The sequence below is a fragment of the Macaca mulatta genome, chromosome 1, assembly GCF_049350105.2.
Source record: "Macaca mulatta isolate MMU2019108-1 chromosome 1, T2T-MMU8v2.0, whole genome shotgun sequence".
NCBI classification, from domain to species: Eukaryota; Metazoa; Chordata; class Mammalia; order Primates; family Cercopithecidae; genus Macaca; species Macaca mulatta.
Window position 1 is genome coordinate 217,995,857 of NC_133406.1, and position 17,585 is coordinate 218,013,441.

Sequence of the window (17,585 nt, forward strand, 5' to 3'; positions counted from 1 at the left end):
TTTGCACAACTTGTCAAATCAGTACTAGACTGCCACAATACTTCATAAACAAAGCAAAATACAGAAACAAAATTGGATTCTTCCCTGGTTGTCTAGTTGCTGGGTGAAAAGAATGGATTCTGGCCGGGCGCGGTGGCTCAAGCCTGTAATCCCAGCACTTTGGGAGGCCAAGACGGGTGGATCACGAGGTCAGGAGATCGAGACCATCCTGGCTAACACGGTGAAACCCCGTCTCTACTAAAATACAAAAAAAATTAGCCGGGTGTGGTGGCGGGCGCCTGTAGTCCCAGCTACTTGGGAGGCTGAGGCAGGAGAATGGCGTGAACCCGGGAGGCGGAGCTTGCAATGAGCTAAGATCTGGCCACTGCACTCCAGCTGGGGTGACAGAGCGAGACTCTGTCTCAAAAAAAAAAAAAAAAGAAAAGAAAAGAATGGATTCTAAGGCTAAAACAAGACTATCATGCTTAATTTCCAATCTCAAATTTGGCTTCACCAGTAGCCTCATTTTCTCATAGACTGACAACTAAAATAAATGTTATAAATTTTAATTTCTCAATACTACTTAATAGTAGTGTGTGTTTTATTTTGGGATTTTTTGCTTAAAATTTTATTTTGTAAAAAAGGCTTTCCTCATTTAATAAAGCTTTTTTTTTTTTTAGATAATTTTTAAATTGCCCGGAGCCAAGAAGTGACCATTTAAGCAAAGTTTTAAAACCATCGGAAAGAATCATACAAACTTTAATAAAAACTATTCCCCTGAGAAAAGGAATGGGTACTTTGAACCTAAAGGATTAGGCATCTCTCATCCCTAAGTAAAAACCCCAAAGACTTCAGAGACTCTACAACTACTTACAACCACGGACATAAAGATGTCCCAACAGGGAGACTATGAGTGAGTAGGGTAATTATTCTTACTTTCACACTGATGACTCTCGAATTTAAATCTTTAGTCTCTTCCTTCTCCTCCCTACCCTTATTACAATGATTCATTCACTCCTCAATCTCCTTAAAGCATCAGTCTTTATAAAGAAATCTTTCTTGGGCTGGGCATGGTGGCTCACACCTGTAATCCTAGCACTTTGGGAGGTCGAGGTGAGCAGATCACTTGATCTCAGGAATTCGAGACGAGCCTGGGCAACATAGCGAGACTCTATCTCTACAAAAATTAGCTGTGGGTGGTGGTGCACATCTGTAGTTCCAGCCACTTGTGGGGGCTGAGGCAGGAGGACCACTTGAACCTGGAAGGTCAAGGCTGCAGTGAGCCATGATTGGGCCACTGCACTCCAGCCTGGGTGACAAAGTGAGACACTGTCTTAAAAAAAAAAAACAAACCCACAAAGACCACAAAATTTTCTCCTTTCACACTGCATTCCTATATCAAAACATCTCATGTATCCCATAAATATATATACCTACTACGTACCACAATAATTAAAAATTTTAAAAAAACCTTTCTCACTTTTATCTAGGGCACAACTGCCAGGTTAATTTTCCCATTATGTGATATTTTCTAATAGCTTAACAGATGAACATCAAAATTTTCAAACCAGCATATAAACTCTCTGGCCTTGACTATTCACACTGCCTTTTTTATTTTTATTTTTATAAGACAGGGTCTCACTGTCACCAAGGCTGGAAAGCAGTGGCATGATCTCAGCTCACTGCAACCTCTGCCTCCCAGGCTCAAGTGATTCTCCTGCCTCAGCCTCCTGAGTAGCTAGGAATACAGGCGCATGCCACCACACCTGGTTAATTTTTGTAACTTTGTATAAACAGAGTTTCGCCATGTTGCCAAGGCTGGTATCAAACTCTTGGGCTCAATCGATCTGCCCACCTTGCCCTCCTAAAGTGCTGGGATTACAGGCATGAAACACCATGACTGGCCAGAATTCAAACTTAATTCTAATCACTAACACACTAGTAAAAAAGTCCTCAATGCTGTTCTACCAACCTCTAAGCTCCCTAAAGCTACTTCCATCTTTTTCTGTTAATCCAACACCATATACTCAAGGTCCACCTCCTCTGAAGATTATTTCTTAATTATTGTAAATTTTAAAACTATATCTGTCAGGCACAGTGGCTCATGCCTGTAATCCCAGCACTTTGGGAGGCCAAGGCAGGTGGATCACCTGAAGTCAGGAGTTCTAGACCAGCCTGGCCAACATGGTGAAACCCCCGTTTCTGCTGAAAATACAAAAATTAGCCAGGCGTGGTGGCAGGCACCTGTAATTCCAGCTACTCTGGGGGCCGAGGCAGGAGAATCGCTTGAACTGGGAGGCGGAGGTTGCAGTGAGCCGAGATCACACCATTGCACTCCAGCCTGGGGGAAAAGAGTGAGACTTCATCTCAAAAAAAAAAAAAAAAAAAAAATCTTTTATCTTCTCTGAAGTCTCACAGTACTTATGGTCTGCACTTCATAATCTAGTTCAGGGCTGTCTGATGAACTTTTTTGTCATAATGGAAACTCCTCTATCTGTGCTTCCAATTCTGTGGCTTCAACATGTGCTACACTGAGCACTTATAATGTAGCTAGTGTGACCGAAGAAACTATTTTTAATTTCAATTTAAACTTAATAGCCACATGTGGCTAAGGGCTACCATACTGGATAGCATGAATCTAATGCTCACTACAACATGGACACAACTCTACAACCCCAACACTACTGGTCCCTTCAATCTATTTTGTTCCTAGACAATTCCTGTTTCTAATTAAATTCATATGATCACTGTTCTCAACATTCAGTTGTCCACTCTGGATTCCCTGATGCTTCTCAAACCACTTCCTTTTCTCCACTGGTAGCACCTTAATTACTGGTCACCTACTAATTATATGCCAAACACCGCAATAAGCATTTTGTTTATATTATATCTAAACTTCACAAGGTAGGGCTTATTTACATGAGGAAAATGAATCAGAGGAAGATGAAATACTTAAACTCCAAAAAGTCCACCCTTTTCCAGAACACTTTTCTAAATTCTGCCATTTCATGGCCTAGCTCAAGGCCACCATTTCTAAAGGAGTATGGTGTTCCTGAAGTTCCAGCCCAATTTACCAATTTCAAACCTTAAATATTCTGCCATAATTTTAGCATACACATACTCAAAAGTGAATTTATTCTGAAACTAATGAAACTGGAGCTTCAGGGACACTCAATTACATGAACTCCTTCCAATACCCTAAACATAATTTTAATTATGTAATGATATAATTCTGTTAAAGCACAGTTCCCAAAACTGGATAAGCTCCCAAGTCATGAAATATATACACTTTTTTCCCTGCATACACTGAAGAATTACTGAAGCACGGCCTGTCTATACTGGCCTCAGCTTGCTTTTCATTCCTTAAATGGATATACTATCCTCTAAAGTCTGTTTCCTCTGGATCCCAAGAGCGGCTAGTTGCTAAGCTTCCTAGTTGCTGTTCCAAACAAACACATAACTAATTTTTTTTCTGAAAGTTTAAGAGCTAATTACAATAGGGGATACAAAACAGGATAAGCAAGATGAGTTAAAATAAACACAGGAGAATTACAAAGAAAAAAATCTTGGTTGGGTGAGGTGGCTCATGTCTGTAATCTCAGCCCTTTGGGAGCCTGAGGCAGGAGGAATGATTGAGCCCAGAAGTTCGAGACCAGCTGGGGCAACATAGAAAGAAGCCATTTCTACAAAAAGTAAAAAATTAGCCAGGCGTGGTTGTGCACAACTGTAGTCCCAGCTACTCAGGAGGCTGAGGTAAGAGGATCACTTGAGCCTGGGAGGTTGAGGCTGCAGTGAGCTATGATTGCGTGACTGTACTACTCCAGCATGGGTGACAGAAGGAGACCCTGTCTCCAAAAAATTAATCAGTTAGCTAAGAAAAAAAATATTTCTTGTAGGAGAGAGCTTAAAATATAACAGTAAAATCTTACAGTGTGCCCCAAACTTATCAATCTGCAGATTCAACACAGTCACAACCAGAATCCCAGCAGCCCTTTTTGCAGAAACTGACAAGCTCATCCTAAAATTCATATGGAAATGCAAAGGATCCAGAACGGCCAAAATAATCTTGCAAAAGAAGAACAAAGTTGAGGAACACTTCCTAATTTCAAAATTTATTATGAAACTAAAATAATCAGGATAGTGTGGTACTGGAATGGATGGAAATATGTAATAGATCAATGGAATAGAGTTGAGAGTCCAGAGATAAACTCTTACATTTATAATCAATCAGCGAGGGTGCTAACTATATGTTGAGGGAAAGAACAGTCTTCAAAAAACTGTGCTGGGACAAGCTGCAAAATAATGAAGCTGAACCTCTACCTCACACCATATACAAAAATTAACTGAGAACAGATTTTCATCTGGCCGGGCGCGGTGGCTCAAGCCTGTAATCCCAGCACTTTGGGAGGCCGAGACGGGCAGATCACGAGGTCAGGAGATCGAGACCATCCTGGCTAACATGGTAAAACCCCGTCTCCACTAAAAAAAAAAAATACAAAAAACTAGCTGGGCGAGGTGGTGGGCGCCTATAGTCCCAGCTATTCGGGAGGCTAAGGCAGGAGAATGGCGTGGACCCGGGAGGCGGAGCTTGCACTGAGCTGAGATCTGGCCACTGCACTCCAGCCCGGGCGACAGAGCGAGACTCCGTCTCAAAAAAAAAAAAAAAAAAAAAAAAAAAGATTTTCATCAACATAAATGCAAGAGCTAAAACTATAAAACTCTTAGAAGAAAACACAGGAGTAAATCCTCACGACATTGGATAAGGCAATGGTTTATTAGATGTAACACCAGAAGTAAAGGGAACAAAAGAAAAAATAAATTGGGTCTCATCAAAATCAAAAATTTCTCTAACCAGAATATGTAAAGAACTCTTAGAAGAAAATGATGAAGACAACTCAATTTTTAAAAACGAGCCAAGGATTTGAATAGTCATTTCAACATAAATATTAAAATGGCCAATAAACACATGAAAAGATGCCCAACATCATTAGTCATTAGGGAAATGCATATCAAAACCACAATGAGATATCACTTTACCCCCACTAGGATGGTTATAGCAAAAGACAAACAATATTAAATGTCAAGAACGATATGGAGGGTGGGCGAGGTGGCTCCGCCTGTAATCCCAGCACTTTGGGAGGCCGATGTGGGTGCACTGCTTGAGGTCAGGAGTTCAAGACCATCCTGGCCAACATGGTGAAATCCCTTCTCTACTAAATATACAAACATTGGCCAGGGGTGGTGGCAGGCGCCTGTAATCCCAGTTACTTGGCTGGCTAAGGCAGGAGAATCACTTGACCCAGGAGGAGGCTGTAGTAAGCCGAGATCATACCACTGCACTCCAGCCTGGGTGACAGAGACTGTCTCAGGAAAAAAAAAAAAAAAAAAAAAGGCCATGCGCAGTGACTCACGCCTGTAATCCCAGCACTTTGGGAGGCTGAGGTGGGCAGATCACCTGAGGTCAGGAGTTCGAGACCAGCCTGACCAACATGGAGAAATCCCATCTCTACTAAAAATACAATACAAAGTTAGCCGGGCATGGTGGCACATGCCTGTAATCCCAGCTACTTGGGAGGCTGAGGCAGGAGAATCGCTTGAACCTCGGAGGCGGAGGTTGCAGTGAGCCCAGATCGCGCCATTGCACTCCAGCCTGGGCAACAAGAGTGAAACTCCATCTCAAAAAATTAAAAAAAAAAAAAAAGAATAATAATATTGGAGAAACTGGTACCCTCATATATTTAATAACGGGAATGTAAAATGGTGCAGCTGCTATGGGAAACTGTTTGGTTGTACCTCAAAAGTTAAACCTAGAATTAACATAAAACCAAGCAATTCTACTCCTGGGCCCACACCCAAGAGAACTGAAAATATATTCATACAACAAACTGTATATTAATGTTCATAGCAGCATTATGCAAAATAGCCAAGACATAGAAACAAACCCAAGTGTTCATCCAATGATGAATGGATAAACAAAATTTGGCATATCCATACAGTAGAATATTATTCAGCCATAAACAGTTATCAAGTACTGAATGGAAGCACTACAACGTGAATGAATCCTGAAAACATGCTAAAGCCAAATACAAAAGGCCACACATTGTAATATTTTATATAAAATGTCCAGAATAGACAAATCCATAGACAAAGAGTAGATCAGTGGTTGCCAGGGACTGGGGGTAGGGAGGAATGGGGAGTGACTGCTAACGATACAAGTGTCTTTGGGGATGATGAAAAGGTTCTAAAATCACTTGTGGTGTTGGCTGTACAATCTTGTAAATATGCTAAAAAACACTGAATCGTACATTTTAAAATGGTGAATATTATTATACATGCATTATCCCAATAAGCCTGCTTTTTGTTTGTTTTTAGACAGAGTTTCGCTCTTGTTGCCCAGGCTGAAGTGCAGTGGCATGATCTAGGCTCATTGCAACCTCCACCTCCTGGATTCAAGCAATTCTCCTAACTCAGCCTCCTGAGTAGCTGGGATTACAGGCGCCCGCCACCACGTCCGCCTAATTTTTTGTATTTTTAGTAGAGTCGGGGATTTCATCACGTTGGACAGGATGGTCTCGAACTCCTGACCTCAGGTGATCCACCGACCTCAGCCTCCCAAAGTGCAGGGATTACAGGAGTGAGCCACTGTGCCCGGCCAATAAATCTGTTTTTAAAAACATCTTATACATGGCTTCTGGTCACCTGTCTATTGAAATAATAAAATAACACTCTTGACTTCTGTCCTTTATTTCATTTCTGAGGGCTGGTGTCACCAACCTCTATGCTTTCCTAACCCATGCTTTGGTTAAAAGCTCCAGAAAGTCTTGCCTGCAAAACGGTCTTTTACCCAGCACTGGTTATAATTCAGAGAGTTGGCTCAAGTAGGGAGATAAATATGAGGGCTCTCAGACTGGGTAATACTCATCTCAAGAAGCTCTCCATACACAATGACTTGGTATTCACACTTAAAAATTATGTAGACAATTTTTTCAAGCATAAATTATATAATTTGCAAACTTTTATTCAAATGTTGATTATACGCACATATATATCCAGGTTGTTTTTTCCAACTAGACCATTAAATCTCCAGAAAAGGCCCAAGTCTAAAGTCTGTGCCCTAATATTGCCCCAGTGCCCTGCACACAGTGTCCCATGTGGTCCTTTGTTTCAAGGGCTGATGATACCCTGTAACAACATGAATGTGGGAATTATATTCCAGTTCCATCACTTACTTAGCTTTGTGACTTTAGGCAAGTTGCTTAAATTGTGTGCCTCGGTTCACTCATTCCTAAAATACGGCTAGCAATACTTGCCCGTTGGTATTCAGCAAAAAAAAAAAAAAAAAAAAAAAAAAAAGTAATGTTGGTGACACGCTGAATACGGCATCTAGGACACAGAGATGTGAGGCAGTCTCTGTATACACTGTGTGGAGTCAAATCTTCTCCTTCCCATATATTTGCATTTTGACTGTTATTTGTTCTCTCAATCAGCAGCTTCCTCATCTGCAAAATTCTACGCCAAAAGATCGCTGAGAGGATTTTTAAAAAGAAGAAAAACAAAAAAGACTGGAACTCCTACCACACAGCAGGGTTTTGCTCAAACAAAAACAGAAACAAAAACGACCCTTTCTTTTCCACCTCCCCAGCTAAGGCGATTTCTTTAGCATCAACCTACAGCCTCCTAGTGCACCCAGCTGAAACGCCATCAATATCGCCGAACAGCTTCCAGACCTATCTGTGGACAAACAGTGATGCCTCCAAGAACGCCAACCGTAACCCCACATCAGGGAGCCATCTTCCAGTCAAGAAAATGAAAAGGTGTGCAAGAAAGACCTAAGGAATAAAATACCCCTCCCAGCAATCATCGATGACCCTTCCCACGTCGCTCGGGACCCAGCACAAAGACCGCAGTCAACACCGGCAAAGACTTTTCCTTTCTCACCCCACCCGTCCAGCTAGAGGGGACGTGGCGTGGGCAGCGATACAGGGGGAGGTCTGAGTGGTCGCAGGGCCCAAGACGCGGCGGCGGTGGGGGAGGGCGGAGCAGCCTCGGGGAAGCTCGGCACCCGGCGGTGCCGTTTAAGGGAGGGGTCCACCCTTACCTTCGCCCGCTTGCGCCGGCTGGTCCGACGCCCCTCCGGAGTCTCTGCTATTCCAGTTTCCATGGGGGTCGCAGACCCAGGCACGACGGTGGGCCCGGCCTGAGGCCCTGCGGACCCTGGCGGTTCGGCCAGGCCCCCGGGGGGCGAGGCCCGCGGAGGCTCTTTCTTGCGGGGTGTGCGCTCGCCGGCCGCCCCCGGCCCGACCTCGGCTGGGCCCGACAGGCCCGCGGGTTGCGCGGCCACCTCAGACCCATTCTCAGAGCCGCCCGCTGTCCCGGGGCCAGCCTCCGTCCCGGCTGCCGCCGCTGCAGCCGCCGCCGCCGCGGCTGCCGCCTTCTTCCCAGACAACATCTCGGGCCGCCGGGCCGCCGACGGCCGTAGGGGCCGCTCGGTCTGTCGCTCCGTGGGTCCGACCCGTCTCGCCTCGCCTCGCTTCACGCTGCCCGCGCGCCGCCAACCGCCGTCGCGTACGCACGCGCTAAGCGCGCTCCCGCAGCGCCGGGACAAAAAGGGCCGGAGACGCCCACGAGCCCCGCCCCTCCCCCGCAGCCATAGAGTGGCGTTCTCGCGGCTAGAGCGGCGCCGCAGCAAAGACCGTGTAGCTTGCCTAGAGCGTCTCCCCGGCGTTTGGCGTGGGACCTGGCACCGTCCGTGGTGTTAGGGCTTCTGGGCCAGACTAAACCTCCGAAGGTGACCATTTCCTCTAGGCACTTGCGGGTTTGCATGCGTTCGTTCGTTCATTCACTCACCCAATTATTCGTCAGTTCTACCAGTATTTATTAATGCTTGCCCACTACGTAACAAGGGTTACATTATGAAGTTCTAGCTTTCAAAGAACTTACAGTCTAATGGGGAAAAACACTGAAATATGTTGGTAGAGCGTCTTTCTTATTCATAATTGCTCTGCTTGGACTGGGCAAAAAACTTGGAGAGCGTAGCAGTTTCGATAGTAGTAAAATGGAGACAAGTTAGGAAATCCAGGTTTGAGTCCAGACAGAATTGTTCTTGTCTCCAAGCCTTTGTTCATGCTTTTCCTTCTGTCTGGACCCCAACCCCATTCGCACCCCATGTCTTGCGCTTCTCCCATCCCCCATGTCCCTCATCCCCCATGTCCCCCATCCCCGCCGGCATAACACCTCTTTCTATTCCAGGTTAATTCTTTCTAATAATGATAGTAGTGGTTTATTCTTTTAATTTTTCGAGGAATCCCGTGCCGACCCAAAACTGGAACAGGTCTTGTCTACTTTTAGCATGTTTGTACTTACTACACAAACGATTGTCTTTTTAGTAGTCTGTCTCTTCAAAGTGAAATTGTCAAAAAGTTATTCCGTTTACATGAAGTTCAAGAACTGGTAAAACTAATCTCTAGTAATAGATTCCAGTCAGCCCTTGCCTGAGATGGGGGTCGGGGTCTGACTGCAAAAGAACAAGAAAGAACTTGCTGGGGGTGATGGAAATGTTTTATATCCTGATTGGGATGACGTTTACAGAGGTGTATATATTTGTCAAAACTCTATGAACTCTCCATGTAAAATAGGTATATTTTATGTAACTGTACTTAAGTAAAGTTGTTTTTCTAAAAAACTAGGCAAACAGACAAAAAGGCAATCAAATGTAGAAAGGAAAAAAGTAAAAGCTATGTAAGAAAGAAAATGTATCCGAGTGGGGTGGCATGCACTTGTAGTACCAGCTGCTTGGGAGACTGAGGTGTGAGAATCACTTGAGCCTCGGAGTTCAAGTCCAGCGTGAGCAACGTAGTGAGACTGCGTCTCTAAAAAAAAAGAAAAGAAAAAGAAAGAAAAATATAATCATAGTACAACATATGGCTCAGCTGTGAACTGTATTAATATGACCATAAAAACATAAGCAGTTAATATTGTTTTTATTTATTTTTTCTTTTCTTTTGTTTCTTTTCTTTCTTTCTTTTCTTTTCTTTTCTTTTCTTTTTTTTTTTTTTTTTTTTTTTTTTGAGACAGTCTTGCTCTGTTGCCCAGGCTGGAGTGCAGGGGTGCAATCTTAGCTCAATGCAACCTCTGCCTTCCGAGTTCAAGCGATTCTCCTGCCTCAGCCTCCCCAGTAGCTGGGATTACAGGCGCGTGCCACCATGCCTGGCTAATTTTTGTATTTTTAGTAGAAACGGGGTTCCGCCATGTTGGCTAGGTATGTCTCCAACTCCTGACCTCAAGTGATCCTCCCACCTCGGCCTCCCAAAGTGCAGGGATTATAGGTGTGAGGCACCGCGCCCGGCCGAGCAGTGAATATTGTTTTAACCTAAGTGATAGAATTACATTAAGAGAATGGAGAAAAAAGAAAGTTTGTGGAGAGAAAGATGAGAAGGTTTTAAGGATTTAGGGAAGTAGGGAGGTTGTTGGGGGAGGTGCTGCTCGGGAGCTAAATTATCTTTCACCGTAAAAATATAATACATAATGTTGGCCGGGCGCGGTGGCTCATGCCTGTAATCCCAGCACTTTGGGAGACCGAGGTGGGCAGATCACGAGGTCAGGAGATCGAGACCATCTTGGCTAACACGGTGAAACCCCGTCTCTACTAAAAGTACAAAAAAAATTAGCCAGGCTATGTGGCGGGCGCCTGTAGTCCCAGCTACTCAGAGACTGAGGCAGGAGAATGGCGTGAACCCTGGAGGCGGAGCTTGCAGTGAGCCGAGATCGCGCCACTGCACTCCAGCCTGGGCGACAGAGCGAGACTCCATCTCAAAAAAAAAAAAAGAATTCCTGGCCGAGTGCAGTGGCTCATGCCTGTAATCCCAGCACTTTGGGAGGCCAAGGCGGGTGGATCACCCGAGGTCAGGAATTCGAGACCAGCCTGGCCAACATGGTGAAACCCCGTCTCTACTAAAAATACAAAAATTAGCCGGATGTGGTGGCACTTACCCGTTTATTTCCCCAGAAATAACTAATTCATTTCAGATGTTTTTATTGTGATCAAATACACATAACATAAAATTTACAATCCTAACCATTTTGAGTATACTGTTTAGTAGTGTTAGATGCATTCACGTTGTTGCATAAACAATGTCCAGAACTCTTTTCATCTTGCGAAACTCTGTACACATTAAACAATGACTACATTTGCCCCTCCTTCTAGCCCCTGACAGCCACCATTCTACTTTTTGCCTCTATGAATTTGACTACTGTAGATAGCTCATATAAGTGGAATCATATGGTATTTGTTTTTTTTGTGACTATTTCACTTAGCTTAATGTCCTCAAGGTTCATCTATGTTGTAACATGTTAGAATTTCCTTCCTTTTAAAGGCTGGTAATGTTGTGCATATATAACATTTTATTATCCATTCATCTATGGATGGACACTTTTGTTGCTTCCACATTTTGGCTATTGTGAATAATGCTGCTGTGAACATTGGTATACAAATATCTCTTCAAGACTCTGCTTTCAATTCTTTGAGAATATCCAAAGTGGAATTACTGTAGCAGTGTATGCTTTTTTTTTTTTTTTTTTTTTTTTTTTTTTTTTTTTTTTTTTTTTTTTTTGAGAAGGAGTCTTACTGTGGTTGCCCAGGCTGAAGTGCAGTGGCGCGATCTCGGCTCACTGCAACCTCCGCCTCCCGGGTTCCAGCAATTCTCCTGCCTCAGCCTCCCAAGTAGCTGAGATGACAGGTGCCTGCAAACCACACCTGGCTAATTTTTGTATTTTTGGTAGAGACGGGGTTTCCATGTTGGCCAGGCTGGTCTCAGGCGATCTACCCGCCTCGGCCTCCCAAAGTGCTGGGACTACAGGCGTGAGCCACCGTGCCCGGCTAGCATTTTTTAAAAGCTAATGTCTCCACTGGGCACGGGGACTCACACCTGTAATCCCAGCACTTTGGGAGGCTGAGGTGGGCGGATCATTTGAGGTCACGAGTTCGAGACCAGCCTGACCAACATGACGAAACCCTGTCTCTACTAAAAATACAAAAATTAGGTGGGTGTGGTGGTGCGTGCCTGTAATCCCAACTACTTGGGAGGCTGAGGCAGGAGAATCGCTTGAACCCAGGAGGCGGAGGTTGCAGTGAGCCAAGATGGCGCCACTGCACTCCAGCCTGGGCAACCGAGTGAGAGTCCGTCTCAAAAAAGAAAATAAATAAATAAAATAAAATAATAAAAGTTAATGTCTCCAGTTGGGAGAATTCTTGAGGCTAGGAGTTTGAGACCAGCCTGGGCAATATAGCAAGACCTTATCTCTAAAAAAAAAAAATTTTTTTTTTAAATTAGCTGGGCATAGTGGCACATGCCTGAAGTCTTAGCTGCTCAGGAGGCTGAGGCAGAAGGATCACTTGAGCCCAGGAGTTGGAGGCTTCAGTGAGCCATGATCACACCACTGCACTCCAACCTGGGCAACACAGTGAGACGTTGTCTCAAAAATAAAATAATAATAAATAAAAAGTTAATGTCTAACTGTACAGAGTCCAAAACCTATCAATATTACATATTATATTAAACAAAGTTACCTTCCGCTAAGGTATCAGGTGACAAATAGATGGGCTAGTATAACTGTAAAAGCCTTTATGTCCAAGTTTGGATAGCTTTTCTTTGCCCCTGTGATGGTAGGGGCTCTGTATTGGCCATTTTTTTTGCTAGTTGCGAGGCCCAGAAGTACTGGTGAATGAATGAGGAGGCCTACATCACCTGGCTGTTGTGAGGACATCATGAGATAATGCTTGCAAACTGCCTGTCAAAGAGTCTGGCACATAGTGGTTGCTTCAGACATAGGAGGAGTTATTATTATTGTTATGCGGCAGCTGGGTGGGGGGAGGGAGCTGGCTATGACTCAGAGGAGTGGGAGGCCATGACTCTTGTCATGGAGGGGCCTCAGGCAGGGTCCTGGGGCCTGTGTGCCTCCATGCCATAATGCTGGCAGAACTGGTATTTCTCTTTAGGAGTCTCCATGGGATACTTGCCTCCGCGGGCACCGTAGGAGCAGTGGCAGCTTGGCTGATGAGCTATAAGCCAGCCTTGTTTGGGTTCCTATTCCTTCTGCTGTTGCTTAGCAACTGGCTGGTCAAGTGTGAACACAAGCTCACCCTCCCAGAGCCTCAGCAGGTGAGCAAGAGGGGGCTTGGCTTCAGCTCAGGGATAGGGGGTATTTGCAGCTAGATTAGGTGGTAGGGAACAGGGTAGGTGTCGAAATAATGGGGCAAGACTGAGGAATCCAAGACTCTGGTCTAAATCACCACTCTACAGTTTCCTCTTAGGTGGTGCTGGGTAAATCACTTCCCTCCATGAGGCCTCAGTTGCCTCACCTGAGCTGTTAAATCAGGACCACCCCAGACTCTCCTATTTCATATTTGATGTCAACATGTTTTGGCAAGAGTAACAACTACTTTAATGTGAAAAAAGTCAAAAACATGAAAATGGATGAACATAGATACATCTCTAAAATAGAATAATGAAGACAGCAGAAATGTACATAGATTATGACATCTTTCATTTAATGCTAAAGAAAACATGCTAGGCTGGGTGCAATGGCTCACGCCTGTAATCCCAGCACTTTGGGAGACCGAGGCAGGTGGATCACTTGAAGTCAGGAGTTCAAGACCAGCCTGGCTAACATGGTAAAACCCCATCTCTACTAAAAATACAAAAATTAGCTGGGTGTGGTGACACGCACCTGTAACACAAGCTACTTGGGAGGCTGAGGCAGGAGAATCACTTGAACCCAGGGGATGGAGGTTGCAGTGAGCTGAGATCATACCACTGCACTCCAGCCTGGGCAACAGAGCAAGAGTCCATATAAAAACAAAAACAAAAGCAAAAAACCATGCAAAACAGCCTGGTGCAGTGGCTCACAGCTATAATCCCTGCACTTTAGGATGCCGAGGCAGGTCAACAACCACTTGAGGCCAGGAGTTCGAGAATAGCCTGGGCAACATGAAGAAACCCCATCTCTACAAAAAATACAAAAATGAACCAGGCAGGGTGGTGCGTGCCTATAGTCTCAGCTACTCAGGAGACTGAGGTGGAAGAATCACCCGAGCCTGAGAAGTTGAGGCTGCAGTGAGCACGCCACTGTACTACAGCCTGGGTGACAGAGTAGTGAGACTCTGTCTCAAATAAAACAAAACAAAACAAAACAAAACAAAACAATAGCCTGTCTTATTTATAGAGGCATATGTGCAGTGAAAATATTTTAAGGCAGGCTGCCTCAACCTTGGCACTATTGACATTTTGGGTCAGATAATTCTCCATTGTGGGAGGCTCATGTCACCTGTGCATTGTTAGCTTAGCAGCAACCCTGGCCCCTACCCATGAGATGCCAAGTAGCACACCCACCATTTCATAACAATCAAAAGTATTTCCAGATATTGCCAAATGTCCCCTGGGGAGGGCAGAATGCCTCCCATTGAGAACTACTTTATAAAGAAATGCATGGAAAAATAAATTTTAAATGCAGGATTACAGTTAAGGTGATGCTATTCAGGGAGGGAGGAGGACGCTGTGAGTGGGAGAGTCCACAGGGAACTTTAGTTATATTTATGATATTTTATTTCTTAAGTTGATATGGGAATATGAGTATTTTGTGTATTATTTACCTATTTTGCATGTCTGATATGTTGAATTTTTTTCAGTTAACCATTTTATTTTATTTATGTATTTAGTTTTTGGGGACAGGGTCTCGCTCTGTGGCCCAGGCTGGATGCAGTGGCGCAACCATGGCTCACTGCAGCCTTGACCTCCCTGGGCTCAGGTGATCCTTCCACCTCAGCCTCCCAAGTAGCTGGGACTACATGTGTGCACAGGGCTAATTTTTTCTAGTTTTTGTGGAGATGGGATTTTACCATGTTTCCCAGGCTGGTTTCAAACTCCTGGGCTTAAGCAATCATCCTGCCTTGGCCTTCGAAGGTGCTGGGATTACAGCCATAAGCCACCACACCTGGCTTAATTTTTAAATTTTTTTTTTTTTTTTTTTTTTTTTGAGACGGAGTCTCGCGCTGTCACCCAGGCTGGAGTGCAGTGGCCGGATCTCAGCTCACTGCAAGCTCCGCCTCCCAGGTTCACTCCATTCTCCTGCCTCAGCCTCCCGAGTAGCTGGGACTACAGGCGTCCGCCACCTCGGCCGGCTAGTTTTTTGTATTTTTTAGTAGAGACGGGGTTTCACCATGTTAACCAGGATGGTCTCGATCTCCTGACCTCGTGATCCGCCCATCTCGGCCTCCCAAAGTGCTGGGATTACAGGCTTGAGCCACCGCGCCCGGCCCTTAAATATTTTTAAAGACCATTAGTTTGTAGCTAAATCCAAAAAGAAAAAAAAAAAATAAGTGTTATTAACCAGGGGAGGGAGAGATGAGGATCATGGAGATAAAAGCATGTCATGAGACCACTGAGACTTTGCAGTTTGAAATCGTACTGAGCCTGACAAAATGCTGGAAAAACAAAGGCTTTGGAGATAGATATATTTAGGCTAAGGGCTTTATGTCCACTGCAACTGGCAGATTAGCGAGCCATCTCATGCATTCCTATGAACCAAACGCAAGTGGAGGACTCAGGAATTTGAGGCTGTACAATGCTGAGAAAGTGACCTCCCAGCCAGGCCTGGTGGCTCACACCTGTAATCCCAGCACTTTGGGAGTCCGAGGCAGGCAGATCACCTGAGGTCGGGAGTTCGAGACCAGCCTGGTCAACAGAGTGAAACCCTGTCTCTACTAATAATTACAAACACAAATACCAAAAATTTATACTAATACAAAAAGTTAGCTGGGTGTGGTGGCACGTGCCTGTAATCCCAGTTACTCCGGAGACTGAGGCAGGAGAATCGTTTGAACCTGGTGGAGGTTGCAGTGAGCTGAGATCACACCAGTGCACTCCAGCCTGGGCAACAAGAGTGAAATTCTGTCTCAAAAAAAAGAAAAAAAGAAAGTGACTTCCTGTTACTGGGTCCCAAGTCTCCACAAAATGAGGCAATGATGCTCCCCTTGCAGGCAGTTGTGAGAATCTATTAAGATAATGTTTGTAAACCACCTGGCACAGAGCAGGTGTTCAAGCAAGGAAGGGATTATCATTTTTAACCAATTTTCCCCTTTTCGTGGTGGTGGGGAGCTTAGAAGGAGGAAGAGAAACCAAAGGCTTCCGAAAACGAAAACAACTCCAAGAGCGACAAGGCCACGAACACAAAAGAAGTCAACAGAATGCATTCCTGCTTTACCCTCCAGGACAAGATCTTCCAACGGCTTTTGTTCAGTGAAATGAAGCTGAAGGTCCTAGAAAATCAGATGTTCATCATATGGAATAAAATGAATCACCACAGGCGGTCAAGCAGACATGGGAATTTTCCCATGAAGAAACACAGAATGAGGAGGCATGAGTCCATTTGCCCCACCCTGTCTGACTGTACTTCCAGCTCCCCCAGCTAATGAGGCCGAGGCGGGCTGGCCTCTGCTGATGTTACCTTTTACCTCAGTAAAACCCAGTCAAAGCCATTGAATATTCGTAGTAAGTCATAATGGAAAGGTGCCTATGAGCCAGGAAGAGGATCAGAGGCTGAAAGATCGCCTTTGGAAAAGAAATCTGTACACACCAGGTCCACCATGTAGCATGTAGTGACATGACCTGACAGGGCTCTACAACTGTCCCTTTCTAGAGCCTTCTATTTCAGTTGGGTCTATCCTGGTTCCTCCCTGGCCCTGTGCTTGTTCACTCTGAGTCTCCCCACTCCTGCCCCAGCCCCTAGTCTCCCCTATCATCCTGAACCCAGAGGCCGGAGCCAGTCCTGCCAAGCCTGGCTCTGACCATGTCCATTGCTCTTTTTTTCCTTTTTTTTTTTTTTTTTTTTTTGAGGCGGAGTCTCGCTCTGTCGCCCAGGCTGGAGTGCAGTGGCGCGATCTCGGCTCACTGCAAGCTCCGCCTCCCGGGTTCCCGCCATTCTCCTGCCTCAGCCTCCCGAGTAGCTGGGACTACAGGCGCCGCCACCGCGCCCGGCTAATTTTTTTGTATTTTTAGTGGAGACGGGGTTTCATTGTGTTAGCCAGGATGGTCTCGATCTCCTGACCTCGTGATCCGCCCGTCTCGGCCTCCCAAAGTGCTGGGATTACAGGCTTGAGCCACCGCGCCCGGCCCCTTTTTTTTTTTTTGAGACAGAGTTTTGCTCTTGTCACCCAGGCTGGAGTGCAGTGGCATGATCGCGGGTCACTGCAACCTCCACCTCCTGGGTTCAAGTGATTCTCCAGCCTCATCCTTCCAAGTAGCTGGGATTACAGGCGCCTGCCACCATGCCTGGCTAATTTTTGTATTTTTAGTAGAGACAGGGTTTCACCATGTTGGCCAGGCTGGTCTCGAACTCCTGACCTCAGGTGATCCACCTGCTTTGGCCTCCCAAAGTGCTGAGATTACAGGCGTGAGCCACCTTGCCCGGCTTCATTGCCCATTCTTGAGCCAATGTCTTGCCTTGATGTTGACAGATTAAAGCCCACCTTCCTTCCCATGGTGTTGAGGCTCTCCATGACCTGACCCCTTCTCAGCCTTTTCCCCATCCATTACTCCTCTTCATATGCCTTA

The 17,585-nt window shown here is 45.2% G+C and overlaps 2 protein-coding genes and 1 long non-coding RNA gene across 10 annotated transcripts in view; 1 reads left to right on the forward strand and 2 right to left on the reverse strand.

Annotated features, from left to right (window-relative positions):
- The window catches only part of KDM1A (lysine demethylase 1A), a 65,638-nt gene extending 57,081 nt beyond the window's left edge, over positions 1 to 8,557 (reverse strand). For 7 of the 8 annotated variants that reach the window (XR_013415088.1, XR_013415089.1, XM_077996458.1 and 4 more), the window contains exon 1: positions 8,078 to 8,557. Coding sequence is in view for 6 of the 8 variants with exons in the window: in XM_077996458.1 (XP_077852584.1) it covers positions 8,078 to 8,428 (351 nt within the window). In the remaining 2 variants the exon portion in view is untranslated. 8 annotated transcript variants of the gene reach the window in all.
- On the reverse strand, positions 916 to 4,661 carry LOC144335357 (uncharacterized). Its single transcript, XR_013406159.1, has 2 exons — positions 2,635 to 4,661; positions 916 to 1,668 (listed from the first exon to the last, which is right to left on the reverse strand). It is a non-coding gene; the product is annotated as an uncharacterized LOC144335357 (long non-coding RNA).
- Positions 8,558 to 12,863: 4,306 nt separating the features above from the next.
- TEX46 (testis expressed 46) lies at positions 12,864 to 16,852 on the forward strand. Its single transcript, XM_077970536.1, has 2 exons — positions 12,864 to 13,136; positions 16,244 to 16,852. Exons 1-2 carry the CDS (start codon positions 12,945 to 12,947, stop codon positions 16,442 to 16,444), a joined length of 393 nt encoding a protein of 130 aa, XP_077826662.1. The 5' UTR covers positions 12,864 to 12,944; the 3' UTR covers positions 16,445 to 16,852.
- The last annotated feature ends 733 nt before the right edge of the window (positions 16,853 to 17,585 follow it).